Source organism: Podarcis melisellensis, assembly GCF_964234715.1.
Source record: "Podarcis melisellensis genome assembly, chromosome: 1".
Classification (NCBI taxonomy): Eukaryota; Metazoa; Chordata; class Lepidosauria; order Squamata; family Lacertidae; genus Podarcis; species Podarcis melisellensis.
In genome coordinates this window covers 83,981,001-84,003,552 of record NC_138528.1, presented here as the reverse complement: position 1 = coordinate 84,003,552, position 22,552 = coordinate 83,981,001, and the positions used below count along the sequence as shown (strand labels likewise).

Genomic DNA, 22,552 nt, shown 5'->3' with positions numbered 1-22,552 from the left:
TGGTTGGACATGGAGCTTTTAAGCTCAGATCTGTGCCTGGAAAAAGTGGGGCAAAAGCTAAGTGTGGATAAGCCCCTCCTCACTATCCTTGGCCCTCTGTCCTTTTTGTGCCTTTCCATAAAACAAAGGGACAGCCTCTGATCAATGGAAGTTGGAAAGAGGAGCATGAACTTGAGATCCAGTTTCTGAGGCAGCCGAGTGAGTGTGGCAACTTCATCAGGGCCTCCAAGTAGCTGGCAGATACAAGACATGGTGCTACATGTACAACAGTTAATTGGTTCACAGTTCACTGTGGTTATGTGTACGTTACAGAGAACTGTAGTCTCCTAATGGCTAACACAGGTTTTGTGACAGGATTTTCAGTACTTCGGAGTCAAGACTGGAAATACCTGCTCTTTGGACTAGTGCTGGTTTTGTTCATTTGCTTAGCATTTAGGTACATTCCTCATGCATTCTTGCTACTTCCTTGTAAGGTAAGTAGGCTGGCCTTAGTATCCCCATTTTACAGACTGGAAGTGAGGCTGAGAAATGCACACATCTTGAATGCACAGAAGTAGTGTGTGTACCAAGGAGCTGCTGTACTGGGTCTACCAAATTACTGACAGAAAAATAAGTCCTCCAACTTCCTTCCCAGGTAGTCTGACTCAATAAGTGATCATAAATTTAGACACATTTATGACTAGTGTCAGCTTTGAATGCATTGAGCTGTAACAGTAGTTTTATGAGGGTTCTAAATTCCCCCCCCCCCTTTCTAAACAAGTGAAATGAAGCTCATCCTCTTTAGTTATTCTTAGAGACCTGTGAAGGTGGCTATCTGCGTCAAGGCAGAGTGAACTGTGCCACTCAGGAGGCTCTTCTAATCCTTTGGACTCAGCCAGGTAGCAATGGATCAGGAATCCAGACTGTGCTAGAGAGAGACTTGGGGAGATTAAGGATTTTGAGCAAACTGTAATCATCAGCACATAAAAGGGCTCTCACTCTCTCGGGGCATAACAGAACCAGTGCATGTGAAAAAGAGAGCTAAGATTTAAACACATTCCTTCCCAGAAGGCAGTGCAGAGTTTTATATCCATGCAAGTTGTGGACCTTTTCCCCTCCTCCACACCACCTCTTTTGCAGCTGCTGTTTCTCCCTCTCTCTGCACAGAATCTTCTGATGATTCCTACATCTCGGCGGGTGAGGACCCACTGGAACGCCCCATCTTTGAGATCCCTATCCAGGATGTAACAGTCGTAGCTGGAACAGAAGTGCTGTTCAAATGCATCATCACAGGCAACCCTTCCCCAGAAGGCAAGTGCACGGAGTACCAGGAAGAGTGTGGGATGAGTGAGGATGAGCATGCATAGGCAAACCTGTGGGGTGCCCAGTGCAAGTCAGAGTGAGAGGGGCCAGGAGATGGATGGGGGCCATCTACTCTCCCTTTGCTTTTGTCTCTTGGATCACACAGGTGTCTTCATTTCCACAGATCTCTAGCGATAATGGGTTTTATTTGGTTTTGTGTAAGTTGCCTAGCTCACATCAGTAAGGATTCTGCTTTGAATATGGTCCAGAGCCATGTGGTCCTGGTGGCAACACTAGGAGGAAAAAAACAAGGCTGGGGGAGAGAAATGGTTGCAATTCCTGCTGCCCAATAGTACCAAGTAATGTGACCGGCAAGTAATGTTGCAATTGACTAGAATGGGGGGTGGGGTGGCCTAACCAGGGTTTTTCTTTTGTTGCAAGAAAAACAAAGGGCAATGCTATTTTATTTTTAGCTGCAATCCTTTGATAGGCAGGCAACAATCCTGCTAGACTTTCCCTTCCTTTACCTAGCTCTGCTTTCATGCAAATAATTCAACCCTTATCCCTGCAGCAGAATGTTCTATTTCAAAAGTTGATAACTTTTACTATGATGCAGTTTTCCAGCAGTAACACCTGTGCTGCTGTCAAACTGTAGTCCTGTATTATGGCTGGGAAATAACCCAGGGGAAATAACCACCATCCCAGGCCATTATCCTCAGCAGCCCTGCTGCATACCTTCTTCAAGTGTTTTTGCCTGGCTGAAATGTGTCCTTGAATTCTGATCCTGCTTCTTATCTGGATGGAGGCCAGAGAGGGGAGTGTGAATGTGTGTAGAAACTAGCCTACTGTACAAAGTGGGGGAGATGCATTTGTTTGGCTGTGGCCCTGCCCACTACTGCCATGTGGCCTCTGGAAGGTTGCTCAGAAGGGAATGTGGCTCTCAGGTTCCTCACCCCTCCTATCTGAAAAGGACACAGTTCCAGCAGTCAGTGGATAAAGTGGGAAGTGCCATGTATGGGGGGGAGGTGCTGCATGTACAGAAGTGTCCCCACGTGCTCTGATCTCCTACCCACTTGCCCCTTCCCCACAGTGTCATGGCGAAAGGATGGCGTCCCCTTTCGGAGCAGCACCACACGACCTATCAAAGCAGAGGGGGAACGCCACACCCTGCTGGTCAGGAGTGCCCGTGCGACTGATGCCGGCCTCTACACAGTTTGTGCCACCAATGAAGTGGGCGAGGCCTGCTGCAGTGCCATCTTGACTGTGCGGCCAGGTAAGTGGCTGGGGAAAGCCAGCCAGGTGGGCGGGGTACAAATAATAAATTGTTATTATATTATTATAAGTGTGTGATGAACGCAGTGGAGGCAGCCCAGAGAGGACCAGCCGAATCCCTGAAGGCCAAGGGAGGGTTGTAGAGTCATATTCCTTCCCAGGCCAAGTTTGGGGAGAAGTAGTTTCATGCCTTGGGGCTTAGTTAGCATCCTAGGCTAGGTCTTTTTCTATCAACCTTGTGGTGCCTCAGGCTGCTGCCGCTGCTACTGCCGAAAGAGAGATGAGGCTGCCTTTACCCTACAAGGCTTGGTTTAGGCCAGCCTGGCTGACAAACAGCCAGCAGCAGTCTTGAATGCGGGGAAGAAGGGAGAGACGGCCTGGACTCTCCCTGGGCTCTCAGCACCAACCCCACGAGGTGGCGGCGCGGGAGGTCCGAGCTGGCTGGCGGACCGACTCCGATTCCTGATCCGTGTTCCGGACCACAAACTCCGCAGGGAAACCCGTGTCAGCGGCGCCTGCAGTTTGCAAGCGTTCCTGGGCACGTGCAAATGAATTATCCGAAAAGATGCAAATGAGGTCGCCCGTCTGTTGATCTGAAATGTGAGCCCTGGAGGGGCTGGGGTCGGCGTCTGTCTGGAGCCCCGATGCCTTCCTCGGCTGTGGCTCCAAGGGAAGGCGGTTCCGAAGAGGCTCCTGGATTCTGCCCGGCCTCTGGCGCCTCCGTTGAGGATCCGTTTGCTCACTCGTCTCCTCCGTTTCGGACGCTGCGTTTGAAAAGAATCGGGGATTGAGAGAGAGAGAGAGAGAGAGAGAGAGAGAGAGAGAGAGAGAGAGAGAGAGAGAGAGAGAGAGAGAGAGAGAGATCATCCTCGGGAAATGGCTGTAGGATCCTCTTTGGCGCACCGATTGCAGGCTCGGGAGGGGCGCGCCGTTTGTTCCCTGCGTTCTTGCGCTGCAATCCTATGCATGTTTACTCGGAAGTAAGTCCCGCTGCGTTCAATGGAACTTAAACCCAGGTAAGTGTGCATAGGATTGCAGCTTTAGTGGGTTTGGAATTGGGAACTCGGCAGGGAGAGGGAACGCAACTTTTCAACTCCTAGGTGGGCGTTTTGAGGGGAACAGAGATGGGTGAAGCGGAGAAGGGAGCGTGTCTCTTGCTCCCATTAACCCTTTGTTTGTACAACTGAATGGTGTGAAGGGATGAGGACCCTCCAACTTCACCACATCTGCCCTATAGGTAGGAAGAAATGGGATTCTGCTTTGGGTGCCCCTCTGGAGACTGAGAATTTATTGGTCTATAACCTCCCAAAGCAATGGGGCTGCAGAAAGGGAAGCCAGCCTCAAATTCTCCCTAGGCCTCTTACCTTGTCGTCCAGAAACTTGGAGGTGAGAGAGACTCTTATACTAAGGTGTTTTACCTTGTCTTTGGGGATAGGGGGAAGCAAAGAACTACAAGGCAGGCCATTCCCATCCACACAGGATAATCTTTCCCTGCCTGCAGCAGAGCATGATGGAGGCCTTTGAAAGACTCACCCTTTTGTCTGGATCAAACACACCTCTGCTTCTTCCTCCTATTTTCTGTAAAGGGCTAAGAAACCTATTCTGTCTCTTTAGATTTTCTTGTAAACACCCCACCCATTCCTACTCAGCTTGAAGGGCAGCATTGCCACAGAAATTGCCACAAGACTATTTCCACTAACTGGCCCCACAACAAGGCCTGCTCTTCTCACAATGCATACACTGCAAGTTGTAGTCGTCCCAGCTACTAATGTCACCTTGGACCCTTTCAGGGAGAGCAAGCAAGGAACAATGCTGCCAACAAGAAAAAGAGTAGTGGCGCCCATGATTGGAGTTGCCTGATTCATGACTGTTTAAAGCCTTTCTTTTTACCAGATGGAGATGGCATAGATATATATCAGCAGTGGGCTTCCCATGGGACTTGGCAGGGTTACAGGCAGTGTTGGATTTGATATCTTCTAAAGCAGTACTGGGAAATTGACTTGTTGTTTCTGTTTCTTCACTCTGCCTCTTTCTGGGTAAGAGGATTGGATATAGACTAACTGCAAGAAGGGTTTCACAACCCAGATGATCAAATTATTTACATTTATTTATTATAAACAATGCACTATGCAAATTACACACTAACAGAAATGTTGTTTGTGCAGATTCATATATGCATATTTGAGGTGCCAAACTTTTCACCTCATGACTTTGCCACAACAGATTTACACAAAGAGCTGTTTCTCTGAAACGGCCCCATTATACACACTTGCATGAAAACTAGTCAACGAATTGTAGGTCATTACTATGTTTATTTATTTGTTAATACACTTTAATCTCACCCCTCCTCCAAGGATTTCAGGAAAGTATAATGGTCTCCCCCCCCTTTTTTTTTTTTAATTTGCCCTCACAATGACCCTTTGGGGTAGCTAAGACTTGAGAGATAATGACTTGCCCAAAGTGAGCATCATGGCTGCTGAACATCTGAAAACTAACATGCTTTCTTGAACTGATAGTTGTCATATGGGGGTGAGTTTGGATACAAGCCTTTCCATAGAAAACTGAATCGATAAAATCCTTGCAGAAGGATTTTACCATCTCAGTTATGAAGACAAACATAATTCAGAAATGTCACATGGTACAGTCCTGCCTCTTCAGAATGCAGGAGGAGGGAAGTTCACATGTTTGTCATTAAAAAACAACAAAGCAACCTCCATGTCTGTGGAAAGTATGTCAGGAAGAAGGAGGGTTCTGACTTAGTCTCTCTTACTTTTCTACTTACAAAGATAGTTAATTTAATTAAACGGGTAGCATTCAAACATGTGATCCTTCAACTGCGTTTTGAATGATACGGGCCTAGGAGGGCTGTATACCATGTGATGTTTCTGATTGTGTGGTTCTGTTCTAAATCAGCCTCTAGGCTCCATTCCACAGAAACAGCAAAGGTCTATTTGAGATAACAATGTTCATGCTAGGCTAAGTGCAGTGTCCTAATTGCAAAATAGGGCATAGTGGAACAGTCAAGAGGAAGGATGGAAAGAACTAATGGGGTGTTAGTTGGCTTAGGTAGGGGCAGGAAACTGGAAACTTGCATACATAAGAAGGAACAGGGGAAAGCAAAGAATGAAAACACTCTAACCATTGCACACCCTTAGGGCCAGTGTTTTTGTTTCAGGGCCAGGGCCACTGTTACATTATATGCTTGCCACTTCCCCAAGTTTCCAACTGGGGCTGCTCTAGTAACGGTCGAATGATGAAAATCACGTAGGAAGAGTTGACAATGTGTTACATCCCACATGAGCAGAGTGGGATCGAGCCTGCTAGGAAGCTGGTAGCCATAATGCCCCAGGAAGGGTCTCTAAAGATAGCATAAGCAACCAAACATTTCCTGCTGCAATGCATTTCTATTACTATTTTGAAGGAACCAATGTATTCCAATGGTCAGTTTGTGTTATTACTTTTTGTATGTGGCCCCTCTTCATGTGCTATTTTTTTAAAAGCAAAAGCAAATGGAAACCTCATCCCTTAGAATACAGTGTAGGTACACTGGGCTATCATGCAGAAAGCTAGATCATTTACTCTGTGCTTGTGGCTAAACCGTCAACTAAAATCCCTGTGTATGAACCCTGGCTGCTAGGTGGGCAGCTATGTCCTGGTGCTGCTTTCCCCCTTGAGCTGGAGAGCTTTGCTGCTTCAATATGCTGTTCACAAGCCATGCCCTAACCCTCTTCTGCCTGTCTAGCTCCCGCAGAGTCCCACAGCCGATTGGTACCCCATCACGAGCTCAGCAGCCCTGTCACATCAGATGAAGAGTACCTGAGCCCCTTGGAAGAGTTCCCTGAGTCTGGCACCCCGCGGCACCACCCTGTCATGAAAGTGCAACCCCGATCTGAGATTGGCCCACCCCCGGTGCATGTGGGCATCAACTTCAAGGCTGCCCCATCCTTTGAGGTGAGCAGGTGGTGAGACTAGCGCAGGAGGGCATGACAGTGGAAAGTAACCTATGGCTTTTGTATACTTGAATGAGGATTCAGGTTATAAGCTGGCACTCCCTTGGATTGGGCTTGGGGGCCCTGGGCTTTTGACATGCTCAGACCTTTGAGGCAAAAGTAAATTCCAGCTTTTACTCTGTTGAAGGTATTGCACATAGCAGAGCTTGCCCTGCACTCTGCTTACCCCTGCCCCCTGCCTTAAAGAGAACTTGCTTCCCATCTCCCTTTGCAGTTGGCATGATCCTGATGCCCTCTCTTGCAGGTGACACTGAGTGACCAGGAAGTACTGGAGGGGCAGGATGTGGTCCTGCGCATTCGGGTACAGGGAGAGCCAAAGCCCATTGTGCACTGGTGAGTGGGTTTTATGATACAGCATAACTTCACAAGTAGCCATGTTGTCCTGGGATGAGATGAGTGGTGAAGCTTTCCCAGTTTTGCAATATAAGAATCTCTCTCAGGCAACCAGTCAGGGAACTTGTGTACATCAAGAAGAGTGTTGGGTTTATTTTATTTTTCCTGTCTGGCCTTCAGTACTCCCCAACTGACTAACAACAGTGTGATATGTAGACTGGCAAAATATTAAACAGACAAGGCTGGTCTTTGATTTCCAAAGGGCACAAGACCTATCCAACCTGAGAATGGTTTGTTTTGTATGTAAGCGGTGGGATGGCAAAAAGAAAGCAGGTCTTCGGCCTCCCAGAATATATCAAGAATTAGACCTGAGACTGATAGGCCTGGATGTAATGGCAAAAATAATGGGATCTCTGATCTTATGGCTTAAACTGCCTTGACTATATTGTACCAAAAGCTATGTTTGTAGTAGCAACAAGGTTGGGGGAAGGCCAATGCAGAATTGACTGCCCAAATGAAGTATGTAGCCTCTTCCTGAGGCATGCTGCTTTGGAGGAGGGATGGTGAGATGAGATGACAGAAGAAGCATTTTGTGAAGTTGGATGGAGTTGCAAGCACTGCAGGCTCTCAGACCCTCTCCTCTGTCCTCTAGGTTGAAGAACAGGCACCCAATAAAGTATGGGCGGCGCATTTCTGCTGTGGAGGAGGACGATGGATCTTTCTGCCTACATATCCGCATGGTGGAGTGCACTGATGCTGGCTATTATGCCTGCAAGGCCATCAATGAGTATGGCACCAAGCAGTGTGAGGCCAAGCTTGATGTACAAGGTACCTTTGGAAGCCACAGAGCATGAAGATTAATGCTTGCCTGCCATGGGCTGTCCCCAGAATATCCTGCTTGCATGCCGATTTCCTTGGTTTACTCACTCATGTAAGCATGCTTCTGACTCCCCCCACCCTCAACATCCTGTGACCTATATCAATCCTCTGCCCACGAGTAGCCTGTGGCTCCATGGCTGCTTGTTTCTGGTTGTATTGTAATTCTGTCTCCTGCCCCTAGAATTCATGACAGCCCTTGACTGAATTTTGCCCTTTTTTCATCATGAGTCTAAGAAATTTAGAGCTCCAGTTTAGAAATTCAGCCTAACCCCAGATTATCGAGAGGCACAAGCAATCAGGTTTTTGTGGACTACTATGGTAAATGGGGCAAGGAGAGGAGAGAGGTTCAGCTGAAAGCAGGAAGGTATCATAAGTTCCTGAACATAAATACTACTTGGGATATCTTTAACACTTTTTGAATGTTGAAAGCATTTCCGAAATCCTTACAGCAGACTTGCATGGTAGTTATATTATACCCATGTTGCCAAGGTGGGCTTGAGGTTAAGAAGATAGTGGCTTGCTGAGGGCCTCCAGATTAGTGTAGCAAAAGGCAGATTGGAACTGGGGACTTGGCTATTTATTTATTTAGCAAAACTTACATACAGCTTTATAGTAATAAAACCACAAAGCTGTTTGACAAAAAAAACATTAAAAGTATAAATAAAAGACAGTTAAACAGGTACTTAGAAAACATTCAGAACTAATTAAAATAAACAGTAAGCTAAACCATTATTCTATGCTACAAGCTTATATTGGTTTTCCTTTCATTTTAAGTGGCATGGACAAGGTGAGGTGTGCCACCTCTGGCAGCAGCTATTAAGTAATGTTAAAAAGCAACAAATTAATTAATCAATAGATTTGGATTTCCTGCCTCAGGCACCAAAATGTTTTGGACTGTCACTATTCATGACTTTCATGAGAGAATCCTGGGAATTTTACTTGCCTCCTTAGAACTGGGGACCCCTGGAAGGAGGGAATGGGGCCAAGCTAGATGAGATACTTCGTTTTGGGATAGTGGATGCTTATGATGCTGGGATTGAGATCAGCCTTTGATGCTGGGATTAGGAGTGCTCCCAGTCTATTTTTGGGTGGGATTCAGTCACATACTGGGAAATTCAGGTTGCACAATTATAGTTGGTTGGGAGGTCTCTACACCCCCCCCCCCAAAGACAGGACTCTTTCCAATAAGGAAAGTGATGGGAAAACACACTGGATAGTATAGGGTAACACTTGCTTAAATGATGCAACATCATTTAACCTCCCACAAACAAATCAGGATGAATGTTCATTAAATAGCCAACATCCTCTAATCTTCCTGTAAACAAATGAGGGTGAATGCTAATTAGCACCAGTCATCTGACAGCACCCTAGTAAGAGCAGCAATGGGAAGGGGATGTTTCTTCATTCTTCTCCATTCCGTTTATTTGTACACTCAAAATTTCACCCACCCATTGGTGGGAAAGCTGTGGGTGGGGACAGTGTGTGTGAATAAACAAAGAAGAAAGGACTAAGTGGGCCACCCACTTCACTACTCTTCAGCTCTCAAATGCAACCATTAGAAAGTTCAAGCTCACGGCTGTAGTGTGGGCATGCTCTGAGCCACTAGCCACTAGGGCAGTCCAACACAAGGCCATTTTTTGGCAATCCTCAGCAACATTTGACACCCTCTCACCCTTCCAGCCCTTGCACTGCCTTCCCAAAGGCTCAGGGCTTGGGAAAGGAAGTGTGAGGGCTCTGACAGGGTCAGAAAATTAGCTCTTTCTCAGCTCTGAGAAGAAGCTGGAAGGGCCTTAGGAGACTGCCGAAAGCATTGCACCTCCTTCCCAAAGCCTAGGCATGAGGTTGTCAAATTTTGTTCTCTCGCTCTCCCCCACCCTGGCGCAACAAGGCAGCGTGTGGCCCATGGGTTCCGTATTGAAGTAGGTAGGGAAATTTGGACCGTCCCTGCACTAGGCTAGGCTCATTCTCCTCAGGAGCCCTCCATAGGTAGCTGCCTTCTCCTGAGCATGGCAAGCACAACTGCCTTGAGACCCTATGGAGGCCTGTTCCAGATGGGAAGAAGAGCATTCAGCTGTTGCTTAGCAACGAAGCACCAACTGCCTGTGTTCTCCCAATCCTCCCCCATCCCACCTTGAGCTGAAACAGTGGCAGCTGCTGTGGAATTTTGGAGAAAGGAACCGTGAGCCTCAGAAAGGAAAGAGATGAGAGCAATAGCCCACTGAGGGGGCCTGATGGCTGTGTATACCAATGTACTGCTCCCACATTTCCATAAAGACAGCCTCTGTCTCTGCCAGTGGCTTCCACACTAACCATTGGGGCAATGAGCAGCAGCAAGTTTTACCACCAGCTCTCAGTACACTCCTCCCTGATCCCTCAATCCTACTATGCCTTTTTCTTCTTGGCTTGGTTCTGCCTTCCCCCCACCCTGTGGTACCCAGAACTGGGTCCCAGCAGTGGTCTGCTGGGATGAACTGGTTTCCAGTTCATTTCCAGCAGAAACTAGGGCCCATCTGCATTATACATTCAAAACACTTTAAACAGCCATGGCTTCCCTCAGAGTATCCTGGGAACTGTAGTTTGTCAAGGTTGCTATGAGGTATTTGGAAACTCTTACTCTCCTCAAGAGAGCTATGATTCCCAGAGTTGGCCGGGAAGAGGCTCAATCGTTAAGCCACTTTGGGAACTGTTGCTTTGTGAGGGGAATAGAGGTAACAACTCTTAGCAACCTTAATAAATAACACTTCCCGGGATTTTGTTTAGGGAAGCTAAGGCTTAAGTGTTATGATACTGCTTTAAATGTATAGTGCAGATGGGGCATGCGCCAGGCATCGTCACTACCACCAGGTGAGGGAGCAACCCCAGGCATTTTGCTGCCTGAGACAAAAGGCAGGATGTGCCTCCCCATTCCATGTACAGAATCTGACCACTTACAATAAAATTACTTCTTCACTACTGATGCTGGGGCATCATCCTCCCCTGTACCTGAGGGCTGCAGGTTGCTTTGCAGGGCGCAGAGCAGACTAGTTGATAGGACTCAGGCAGAATGGTTGTGGTGGGGCTGTTGCCACCCCAGCATTTCCTGCCTGATGTAGCTGCCTCGCTTTGCTTAATGGTAGGACTGGCACTGGAGCAACCAGCTCCTGTCCACATGGGCATCTCTTTACAGGGCCTGTGAGCCTAAATGGGAGGCTATCCCCATACTGGTTACATCTAGTAAAAGGAGAGGCTCACTTCTCAGCCTCTGTTACCTGACCCCATAATGCCTGCTAGGTTGGCAGGCGCTGGGACCGAGCAGCGGGAGCGCACCCCGCAGCAGGGATTCGAACCGCCGACCTTTCGATCAGCAAGTCCTAGGCGCTGAGGCTTTAACCCACAGCGCCACCTGTCATTGATAGCTGAGGGTATATCCAATATTGGCTCACCTCAGTCTGGCGGGACTTTTGGTTCTTTTCCCTACACCCATTTAAAAGGTGCCCTTTCCACTTTGATCAGCCTCTCTTGCTGCCTCCTTGTGCTGAATGCAAATCCCTCTGATTGGCCCATTGCATCACCTTTTAGGGAAATAGAGGCAGGGCTGTTTTCAGGTCCTGAGTGAACAGGACATGCAGGGTCTGTTCCTAGGATCACTGGATCTGCAGAATGTTCCCAGGTGGCATGTTTTACCTAGATAGGAAGAAGAGTCTGACACTTCCTATAATGGGTTCTGCCTGGCTTCAGTGTTGGACTGGTTGGCTTGGGAAGAAGGGGACACTGTCAGGCAAATGGGAGTGTGTGTCTGTGTGTAAGTGCACTGTGCTTGCTCTTTTGCTTTGCCAGACAGTGTCTACATCTGTGTATCTGCCAGGCAAACCCTTTGCTTTGACCAGGCATGTGTGAATTTGTCTGTGCTTTGCCTCTGTGTCCACCATGCTACACTAACCCTTTGCTTGCTGACTGTGTTTTTGTCTGTACAGGGGGAGTGAGCTAAGGTACTGCTTGGCCCCTGGGCCGCTCTAGCCAGACAACTTGGGCAGTTGCCTCTGCTCCCAGCGTTGACTGAACAAACCAGACTGGCAAGGCTTGGCTCCTGCCCCCACCCACTGGATGGCCAGCGCCGAGACTCACCTGGACCCACAGGGCCTGGCTGCAGCTGGAGGAGTGAGCCACTGTGGGTGGGAGAGTAGTTCTGGGCTGCCCTTAGCTGCGTGAGCTGAACCAATCTGTGGCATCTCCTTAGTGCGTGGGCAGGAAGCCTCTCTGTACAATCGAGTCTCCATGTGATCCACTCTAGGGCATATAATCTCAGTGGTGGGCACTGTGCCTGTACCCAGGCATTACACCTCTAGGTGCTGATGGTGTTTAATCCCCGTGCCGGCATCCATTTCTGTCTGGCCTGAACTGTGGCCAATGTGTGGTGCTCTCTGTTTCTTCCATGTGTCCATGTCTTCTTGCCCGTTTGCACACTCCTGTTTCCAGGGGCCTAGGGCAGAGCACTAACTTGTCTGCTCCCTGGCCAGCTTCTCTAGAGGCTTGTGCTGCTCACCCACGGACCACACACACTAAAATGAGGCAGCTTTGGAAGGAGGAGGCCCAATCTAGGCCTTGCTTTCCCTCAAATCCAAGAAGGTGTCTTTGGCAGAAGACTACATGCTCAGCTTTACGCAAGGCAGCATCCTTATCTGCACGAAGTCTGGACAGCACAAGCTCACTGGGAAGGGACCTTTGCCCCTGAGTTGTGTGGGATGGAGGAGGGCTCAGGGAAATAATGGCACCCCACTAGACTTGAGCCTTCTGGGCTATGGAGCATCTTTAATGAAGGAGGCCAGGGATGCAGTCTCTTACTACCATTGTGCCCACCCCGCTCTGGGAAGGTCTCACAGGGGCTGGGCTACAGTGAACCCCTTTTTTGTAGAAGAAATAAAGTCTGTTTCGTTTGGTAAAAGTGCTGTGTGGTTTGTTCCTAGCGCAGACCCCTGTCTCCCTCTTCCCCACGTCCCCTTCTTACCCCAATATCCTGCTCTTGTGTTCTCCACACCCCATCATTCTTTCATTCACATTTAATTTGCTTCTGAATATGGCTGCCTTCCTCTCTCCTGCTACTCATTCCTGGTTGCAGTGGTTAACGGGTTGCCAGCCTCAAGTAGTATTTTGTTGAAGTATTAAACACAGTACACACAGAAGTATTTGCTCGGATTTGTCTTAACTTGGTAGTTTGAAGTGTGCAAAATTTACAGGCCATTGGTTCCCTGATGTGTGGAGGACAGATGACCCTGGGCCATGGGGGAAGCAACTTATTCCTTCTCCTTAGTTCTTAGTCTTGCATCCTGGTTTAGCACTAGAACTAGAGTTATTGCATCAGGTTTTTCCATTCAGCATTTATCGTGGCTTTGGGTGTTTGAGATGTAGGGGAGGAACAGGCAGTGCAAGATACATATGCTTCCTCCTCCTTTGCGTCTTGAGCAGCTTAAAGTTATTTGTCAAGGTGATGGTATTAGTTACCCCCAGTGAGTTTTGCAGCTCTTGTAGAAAGTTAGCCATGCTTCAGAGCTACTCTGGGAGAGTGCAGAAGCCCTAGGTTTTTTTTGTTCATTATACTTATACAACTGAAGAAACTAATAGACATTGAACATAGCCAGAAATGGAATGAGTGAAGTTTCAGCATAGTCAGTCATTGCTAGTTTAATCTAGCTTAGCATTATTATCCTTATGAGAATATTGAACCAAAGGAATTGGAGTACTGCATGACACTTAACAGGTGGGATGGGGAAGGGATCACACCCTTTACTCTTGCTGGCAATCAACAAGATGTTGGCCAGCTTGGCAATCTCACTTAGCCATGAATACTCACTACATGCTTCCCCCACCTTGTGCCCTGCATCTTTTCCTGTTTTTGTTCCATTGCTCAGAGACGCATCTTTCTTTCTCTCTCTTTTTTCCGTTTCCTCCTCCCTCCCCCCTCCCCTCCTTTCCCCCAGTGCACCCTGAGACCCAGTCCTTGGCAGTGCTGGCCCCCCTGCAGGACGTGGTGGTGGGGGCTGGGGATGCAGCTCTCTTCGAGTGCCTGGTGTCTGGCCCACCTGATGTGGATGTGGACTGGCTATGGCGGGGGCGCCTGCTCCAGCCTGCTCTGCTCCAGTGCAAGATGCATTTCGATGGGCGCAAGTGCAAGCTACTGCTTACCTCTGTGCATGAGGATGATAGTGGTATCTACACGTGCAAGCTTAGCACAGCTAAAGGTAAGGAAGGAGGAAATGCTGCACTGGGAGAAGTCAAGGTGGTCCAGGAGCAAGAAGGGGATGCTTGTAACTGGCTGCTCACCTTCAACCAACCATTGTAACAGTGCCTTCAATAGCAGTGTGATGAACATATATAAATAGGTGATGTTTATCTCCCTTGAAACCCTTAACCTGCTTGTTCCTCCATATTCAGGTGCTCTTACAGGCACGAGAGCAGGTTGGCCTCAGTTTTTTTCTGGTCAGCTGGCAACCCTATTTGCCACAGGGTCATCACTGCACTGATATAATTGGGTGGGGGGATGGTGTCTCTGTGATGCTGAAGTTTTAAGATTCCATTTTTATTTGACCATTCAAAATAGGCACACATGTTTAAAGTGTTACAATTCATTCCTTATACTAAAGCAGGAAGCATGAATAGCCTGCTGCCATAGGCCCTGAGGGCTGGCATGCCTCATTAAACCAATGTAAGAACCGTCACTTCACCCTATCTGCTTCCCTGCCACCTAGAAAACGCATTGAGACTGCAATCCTAGGCGCACATTACTTGGGAGCACTTTCTATTGAACTTGATGGACTTTCTTCTGAGTAGATTTGTTCAGCTGGATAGCTCAGTTGGTTAGAGTGTGGTGCTGATAATACCAAGGTTGCAGTTTTGATTCCTGTAAGAGACAACTGCATATTCATGCATTGCAGGGGGTTGGACTAAATGACCCTCTGGGTCCCTTCCAACTCTATGAGTCTATGTACCCATTTGAGAGAAGGTCCTACACATTAAACTCCGTGGGACTTGTTTCTGAATAGATGTGTATAGTGGTGTATCCATCACAGATTTAGTAAATCAAATATATATATCAAGGCTGGGGCAACTGGATTGGATAGGGGAAACTGCAGAACAAATTTAGTTTAGTTTACTTATGGACATCCTGAAGTGACTTAAAATACAATAACAAATTCAATAAAAAGAGTACAAATATAAGAATACTAAAAGTGTTCATGCAAAGTGGGTGGTGGGAGTGGAGAAATCGCCTAACAACATGAAATATGTCCCCACTGCCATACGGGGTGAACAGCAGCAGCTACCAGAGCCCAGCCTGCTGTCCAAATGGCCAAGGGTTATACAGCACAAGTTAGAGCCAACCCACACTTTTCTTTGTCCCATGATTTCTAGTCACAGGTCTGAGAGGTTTCTTTTTTGTCTTGCTACTTTCCCTGGGAAAACCCGCTGTTTCCTGCTGAATCAGAACAAACGGCAATCAACAGAAAACCAAATAAACAGCACAAAAAATATAATGGCATGTTTTGGGAATTCCCTTGCCAGTTATTTCTATGCTACTAGTTCATTACAATTCTCCTGCAAGGACCAAAGAGACACCTGGCTGTTTTTAGGGTGTGGGGTAGAGAAGAGCTTCCCCATTTCCTTTCTTATGCAGAGCTATCTAGGGTTGAGTAGCTACCATACATTTAAAACACATGTATTTCCCCCATATAATTCTAGGAACTGTAGGTTACCCCCATAGAACTATAACTCCCAGCACCTTTAACAAACTACAGTTCCCTGGATTCTTGGTGGGAGAGTGAAGTCATTTGCTTTAAATGTGCTTTCACTGTAGAGTGTGTGCTCAAACACAGTGCACTTGAGTTGGCGTTAGATAAAAAGACATTCCAGACTGGTGAGCTGAGATAAATTCCTGGGCAATTTATGGGTTGAGGGGCAGGGAGTCAAAGGGGCAAGAAGTATAGTAAAGGATGCAACTGTGTGGCCGTGCCAGTCCTCTCTGGGTTACAATCCTGGATTTGAGTCCCTAGCTGAGAGTTGCTTTCTGGACCTGTATTAAGGGACAAGAAGCTTCAGCAGAGAAGGAAAGCAATATATTAATATAGTAGGCCTTATACCTTAGGTATGTACCGAGCTTCTGAACTGGCAGGACAAATAATACAGCCAAGAATAACCTCCACAGACCTGCTTGCTTGCTTTTATGTGGCCAGGCTGAAAAGGTCATTTCGTGCGTGGAGAGGTTACATGCGGAGCGGCTAGCTTGCAAAAGCGGGCAAAGGGAAAGCCCCCACCCTAAGCTCATATGAGCACACAGTTCACATTCAGAAAAGAATGCTGTGTACAAACCATACTTAAAGCACATTTCCTTCACCCAAAGAATCCTGAGAACTGTAGTTTGCTAAGGGTACTGGGAATGGTAGCTCTGTGAGGGTTCCCTGAATCCTTGGGATGTGCTTTGAATATGCTTTAAAGACACAGTGTGTATGTAGCAGAAGACATCCAAGCACCATTTTTTTTTCCCAGGGAAGGGGATAGCCATACCTCTTAAGAGTTTGCACCAAGCCTTGAACCTGTTTGTCACTCAGATGCTATGTCATTGTGCCCTCTAGCTCCCAAGGCCATGCACAGCTACTCCGCTATCAAACAGTTGCAATAAGGAACTCCACTGGTGCTTTTAGCTAGGCACCAGAGTTCTAGCCCCAGACCGGGAGTTCCATGAGAGAAAGGAGCTGAGCAGTCCTATTTCACTTGCCTCAGACACACCCCAGACCCCTTTGGAATCTGTTCAGTGGCTTGGAAGAATTCCCCAAGTGGTGTGGGATTAGTTAGGGCCTGCAATGGCATTGCTTGTTACCCATTTCTTGCCACAATCGCCTCTCTTTCTTGCTTTGTGGCTGGCTTTAAAAACGGCACCTTGTTTGAGTGTAAGCAGCTTAGCAAGGCGAGACAAGTTACGGTATATTGGCCCCTGAGGGAGAAAATCCCCATAAGCAGTGGAGGTTGGTCCAATAGGGTGAATGGAGCACTGGGCTGCCAGCCTCAGTCTGTTCTCAGCCAATCCCCACTGCTCACTGTCTTGCTTGTCCAGGGGGCAAAACGGTCTGTCGGCTTCCTCCTCCTTAGTCTCCTCCTCCTTAGTCTTAACAGGGTTTCCGTTGCAGAACGAAGCAGGGAGGATGATGGGGGATTTGCTGACTCTGCCTGTTATTGGCTCTGGCTCCACTGGTTGCTGGGCCTCCTTCCCATATGCCCCACCAATTCCAATGGGAACCAGCCAACACTGCCCAGAAGTGCTTATCACTGGCAACAAAAAATACAAATTTTCCTTTTCGGGTTGTACTTATCGCCAACAACCTGTTTGCAAATTAAACCCACTGGTATCTTAGTGTCTTAGTAATGATGACACTACAGTGGCTGTCACTATTAAGAGAGGCCTGCACAGTAGTAGTGGCAACCTGATTAGGGAGGCAAATGACTTTTATTTACATTCTCCTCCTCTCTCCTAGTCTCAGACATGCTCAAGTACATCCTCTGACGGCCCTGTCAGATGACAGATTCAAAGCCAATGAACAGATGTTGGAGGGAGTTGCAGAGGAGGGGAGGGAAACTGGCAAACCTGACGCCTTCCCATACAAAGGGGCTTAGATTCTGTTACCTTAGTGATTTGAACAGAGGCTGGCAGCTTTTGCAGGAATGTTCTAAGGAGGGTTGCTGCCACTTTCTCTTCTTACCCACACTCTGGCCTGGATCCTGTGCCTATAACAGCAACCTGACATACAGAAATTTAGCAGCTGAGGATGTTTGTGGTTTGGAGATAAAGCAGTGTGTGTGTGTGTGTGTGAGAGAGAGAGAGAGAGAGAGAGAGAGAGAGAGAGAGAGAGAGAGAGAGAGAAAGCACGCACCTTTCCCTGTTTCATTTCTGTGCATCAGAAAGAGTGGCATTCAGTGCAGAAGAGCAGAACCATTTAAAAAGTTGGATAATTCATTCATTCGCCTGCTTATTTGTATGCTGCTTTCCCACAAGAAATTAGCCAAAGTGGCTCAAGGTGTTATCAAAAGATTAGCAAGAATTTTCACAAGGAAGAATAGCAAATAATTATATTGCATTAATAAGTAAATGAATCATAAAAATAACCTACCTCCAAGCATTAGGATCTAATGGTCACAAGGAGAATTAGAAGCCAGGGTCAGCTTTAAGACAGGGCCCAGAAAGAAGCAGGAGCAATTAGCTTATGAACTCTCCTCTTCCTTAATAACTCCAACCCTATGCCCAAAGAACTTCCTTCCTGCTCTTTTGCCCCCAACGTTTCCCTTGCTCCCAACTTCTCACAAGCGCCCCATGCCCAAGGGCATAGCAGTCCAGTCACACAATCTGCTGCCAGCTGCTTCCCCTACTGTGCCTTCCATCCATGACACTGAGGCTGCTTTCAGAAGGGAAGGGAAGATTATCCAGGGCCCTCCACTGTAGCTGACCCTCCGCTGTGCCTTGCAGATGAGCTGACATGCAGCGCCAAGCTGACGGTCTTGCCCTCGCAGCAGCCACTCTTCACCCGCAAGCTGGAGGCCGTGGCTGTGGTGGAGGGGCGGATGGCACGGTTCGACTGCAAGATCAGCGGCAAACCCACACCAGTTGTCACCTGGACACGCTTCGGTAATAGCCTCCATCTCCCAGTACAGGAGGCTCTGGGTAACAGGGAATTCAAAAATCAGCTTTTGGGGGGTTGGGAGGACAATAGAGTGTGGGATCGGTGCCCATCTATTCATGGTGGCCTTGATGTTGCAGAGAGATCAGGCCGCAGGGTCAAGCTGCTCCCCACTCCACGCTCCTTTTTGGAAACCATGACAACTGGGAGGGGGGGCAGGGGCAGACCATCAATCAGCTTCTTGAATTGAAACCAGCACATCTGATTATGGTCAAATGTGTCCACCTAAGGACTGGGCACAGAGTCCCTACCTCTCAGTATCTATGGAGTTTGGCTGGGGTTGCAGCCATGTACATGCCTCTGTAGTGTTCTCTTCACTGTCTTGTTGGAGTGTCCACAGTTCTCAAGTGCACAGCAGGCCTTTCTGCATACTGTACTCTGTTTCCACCTACAAACTCAGCCGCTGCTCTGGATGATCTACAAGTTTTTATTCAGGATCCTGAGCTGTGCTGGATGCTGCCCTCTTCTTCAGACCGAGAGCCGGTTGCTGGCAAAAGAGCTCTCCCACATTTGTAGCAAGACTAGCATGTGTGGCCTACCTACCCCATGTCATAAATTTCAATATAGCTACTCTTCTGGGGTGGGGCTGGGCAAGGCCTCTCCCTCTTTATTTCCGTTCCCTATCGTGGCCCAAGAGATAGAGGGATGCCACCTCCCTGTTCCAGGCCCTAAACCAGTGGAAGGCTTGGTTTCGTTAAGGATAAAGCCTGCCTTGGTTCCTCCTGCTTTCGGACCAGGGCTCTCTGACTGAGATGTGTCTTATGCAGGCCAGCCTGTGCAAGAGGGTGAAACCATGCGCCTGCAGCAGGACGGCGGGCTGTACTCGCTGCTGCTCCTGCACGTGAGCTCCGAGGACGAGGGCCAGTACGGAGTGAGCGCCAGCAACAAACATGGCCGAGCCGAGTGCACCGCTGAGCTGTATGTGGAGGAGCCGAGACCAGCAACCAGCTCTCAGATGTGAGTATGAGGAGAAAGGAAGGGCTGAGGATGGGGCCTACGATATCCCATTAAATCAGGGGCAGGGAAGCTTTTTTCCAGCTCAAGGACCACATTAGCACATGGATAACCTTTCAAGGGGTGAAAGGTTCCATGGGTGGTAGGTAACCTTTCTACAGTAGGCTTTGTTTCAGCCACAGAAAAGTCAGAGAGTGTTCTCTCTCTTTCTCTCTGCATCCCCAAACACACACCTTTCTCCATCCTCTCTCCAGGCAAGCAAGGGACATTTCTACAGTTCAGGAACATATTCCAGTCAGAGGGGAAAAGCACTTGGGGCCTGAGGAGTGGGGTGGTAGTAGTCTGGGGAGAGACCCAAGGGCCAGGTAGAGAACCTGGAGGGCCACATTTGGACCCTGGGCCTGAAGTTCCCTACCACTTGCCTTAGGTGTTGAGTCACAGTCAGCTGTGGGCATTTTAATATTTCTTACAGCCAATGTTCTGACACCAGCTATCTTCCTGTGCTAATTTGCTTATGCGAATGTACCCATGGCCTCCTAATTCAGCTTGCACTGTACCCTGGCACTGCATCTTTTTTTGTGGGGAGGGCACATTTAAGGCCTGGGCCATTTTTAAACAGTCCTGACCAATGGAATAAATGCTGTTTGTTTTGTTTGGCTTTTGACCACACAGTGTGGCTTCTCCCCACCCCCAAGTTCCATATTAATGTCAGGCAATAAACAGCTAGAAGTTGTTTGTCTGTGATATTAACTTCTGTGTTTCAAATGCCTTATTGACATTTATATATGAGTGGTGATAGCTGCTCCCCACCCCGGCCCGGCAGTCCTAATATGAGGGGGAAACTCCTCAACCTGGGAGTAATTCTGTATTCATGAGAACCAGACCCGGCCTCTGTTCTCACTGACCCAAGCTCACAGGAAGCTCCCTGGAATGCAGGCCCCGTCACAGCCTGGCTCGTTGCCCAAACCAGAGTGGCCCTCAAACACAGTCGCTCTCAGAGGGCTCTTGCCGTCTTCTTGTGAGAATCAGCTTTGCCTGTGGCCTTACCAGTCTTTCCCAACATACTCCGCTCTAGTATTCCTGTTCCAGATCTTATAAGTGCACATGCTCTTTCAGAACACAAATCCTTCAATGCATCAGCAACTATAATTAGCATGCTTAAAACGATGGACATTAGCCAGACAAAATAGAGGCATTTTATATTAAGGCCAATTGAACCGATTACATGTAATATAAAAAAGGACCGGGAGAGTAAATCTGTTGTAGCAGAATAGCAGATATCCCTGGCACTGCATGCAAACAGGCAGTTATCTGGTTATTCCAGGGCAATGAAAAGCATTATCCCTCCCCAGAGCCAAGCTGCTGAGTTGATTGCAAAGACATCTCAACTTTAGTTAAAGGCAAATGTTTTTCCATTCCTCTTTAAGCGTGGACAAAACCCTGAAGCGATTGAACTGGGTTGGGTTCAGTACTGTATATTATTACCCAGTTTATTACCCAATATATTACCTATTTCATACAACCAGCAGATTTTCCTATGGCTATCAAAAACTGCTCCAAGAAAGTATGGCGTTTCCTGCCTTATACACCTACAGTTTTCTGTTTGTGAAGCAGGAGGAAATATATTCGCCAGCTGCTTTTGCCTGGTTGATTTCTCTTGGCATGGTTCCTTATCTCTGTATAGTCACTATCAAATTCAAGTAGTTAGGTATCCTCATTTCCTAGCCACACACTGGATGATATTGATCTGTTATTTCCCCCTGCAATCACTCCATAATCCACATTTGTTTCATACTTCCGCAGCTCCTTTGGGATCACTTGATCTCCCTTCTGTAACAATGGAAGCACTTCCCAACCCTCATTTGTCTGCTGCTGGTTTTCCCTGGGGAATGTTTGCAAGAAAATCCCCTATGGCTTCTCTCCACCATGTCTGCATCTGTGAAACCTGATCATGGCTTGCCTGCAGAGATGGCTTTTCCTGTTCCAATAGGATACCTCCAACTTATCATATCTGTGGCTGTGATCCTTTGTGAGATGTGGCTGTGGAGTCCCATGAGCAGGGCAGCCCTGTGGCTGGGCTGGCTGCTTTGTTTGAGACCTCTCTTTCCTCTCCCTTTTTGGCCTTGCAGCTCCAAGCTGGAGAAGATGCCTTCTATCCCCGAGGAGCCAGAACAAGGGGAGGGCGAAGTGGAGCGCTTCACCATGCCTGACTTTCTGCGGCCGCTGCATGACCTGGACGTGGTGGAATCCAAGGAGGCTGTGCTTGAGTGCCAAGTGGCTGGGCTGCCTTACCCAGCCATCACCTGGTTCCACAAGGGCCGGCGCATTGAGAGCACTGATGATCGCAGGATGATGCAGTGTAGGCTTCTCCCCTTGCATTTCACCCATGCGCATAAGGGAGCTGCCTCATGAAACAGGGCCAGATCCAGAGCAGGGAGGCCTTGGACCAGGCAGCCTCTGTGCACTGCCATCACTTGTTTATTCCTCCTCCTCGTTGTTATGGTGATTGTAATTTATCTCATCTGTGAGCTGCTTTGCACAAGAAACAGGGCCCCTCCAGACTTTTTTGGGGGAAGGGGGGATGTACTTCCCCAGTAAAGAGCTGGAGGATAAGTGGCTATGTGAGCAGCTTCTTTTTTTCTTTCTTGCCACCATTGTCCCCTTGCTCAGCTCACCCCCCTCTGGGCCAGAGGAAGGTGGCTATGGCAAGGAGGCAAAGGGGAAGGGGCCTGAGTCTCTTGGCAGTGGGACCTCTGCAGAGCCATAGGTCGCAGCGGATGCCCGACTGTGCCAACCTCTGACACTGGCCTTGATACAGAAGCACCAGCTGGAGCTGGGGGGCAATTTGCTGAGCCCTTCCCAGTAAAAATAAGGCAGGGTTGAGCCAAAACATATTGGTGCTTGAAGTGGAAAATTGCATGATCCCCCCTCTCTTAACAAATTAACATGAGGACCATCTGCCAGGAAGTTCCCCATCTCAGACCTCACAGGAGCTGTGCTGTGACTTGCACAGTTTCCCGTGATTTCCAAAGGAGCATATGCAGAACTGTGTCCAGGTTAACTCAGATCTCTTTGTCTCCCATTCTCCTCCTCTTAATGGCGAAAGGTGGCTGGGATGACAATAGGTGG

At 48.1% G+C, this 22,552-nt stretch overlaps 1 protein-coding gene across 7 annotated transcripts in view; it reads left to right on the top strand.

Moving 5' to 3' along the window:
- SPEG (striated muscle enriched protein kinase) overlaps nucleotides 1–22,552 on the top strand; it is a 110,222-nt gene that overhangs the window by 49,551 nt on the left and 38,119 nt on the right. For all 7 annotated transcript variants that reach the window (XM_081883781.1, XM_081883782.1, XM_081883787.1 and 4 more), the window contains 9 exons: nucleotides 1,147–1,290; nucleotides 2,372–2,554; nucleotides 6,296–6,504; nucleotides 6,808–6,896; nucleotides 7,549–7,724; nucleotides 13,730–13,990; nucleotides 18,259–18,417; nucleotides 19,237–19,426; nucleotides 21,553–21,782. In XM_081883781.1, the coding sequence (XP_081739907.1) occupies nucleotides 1,147–1,290; nucleotides 2,372–2,554; nucleotides 6,296–6,504; nucleotides 6,808–6,896; nucleotides 7,549–7,724; nucleotides 13,730–13,990; nucleotides 18,259–18,417; nucleotides 19,237–19,426; nucleotides 21,553–21,782 (1,641 nt within the window). The remainder of the gene's footprint in view (nucleotides 1–1,146; nucleotides 1,291–2,371; nucleotides 2,555–6,295; nucleotides 6,505–6,807; nucleotides 6,897–7,548; nucleotides 7,725–13,729; nucleotides 13,991–18,258; nucleotides 18,418–19,236; nucleotides 19,427–21,552; nucleotides 21,783–22,552) is intronic.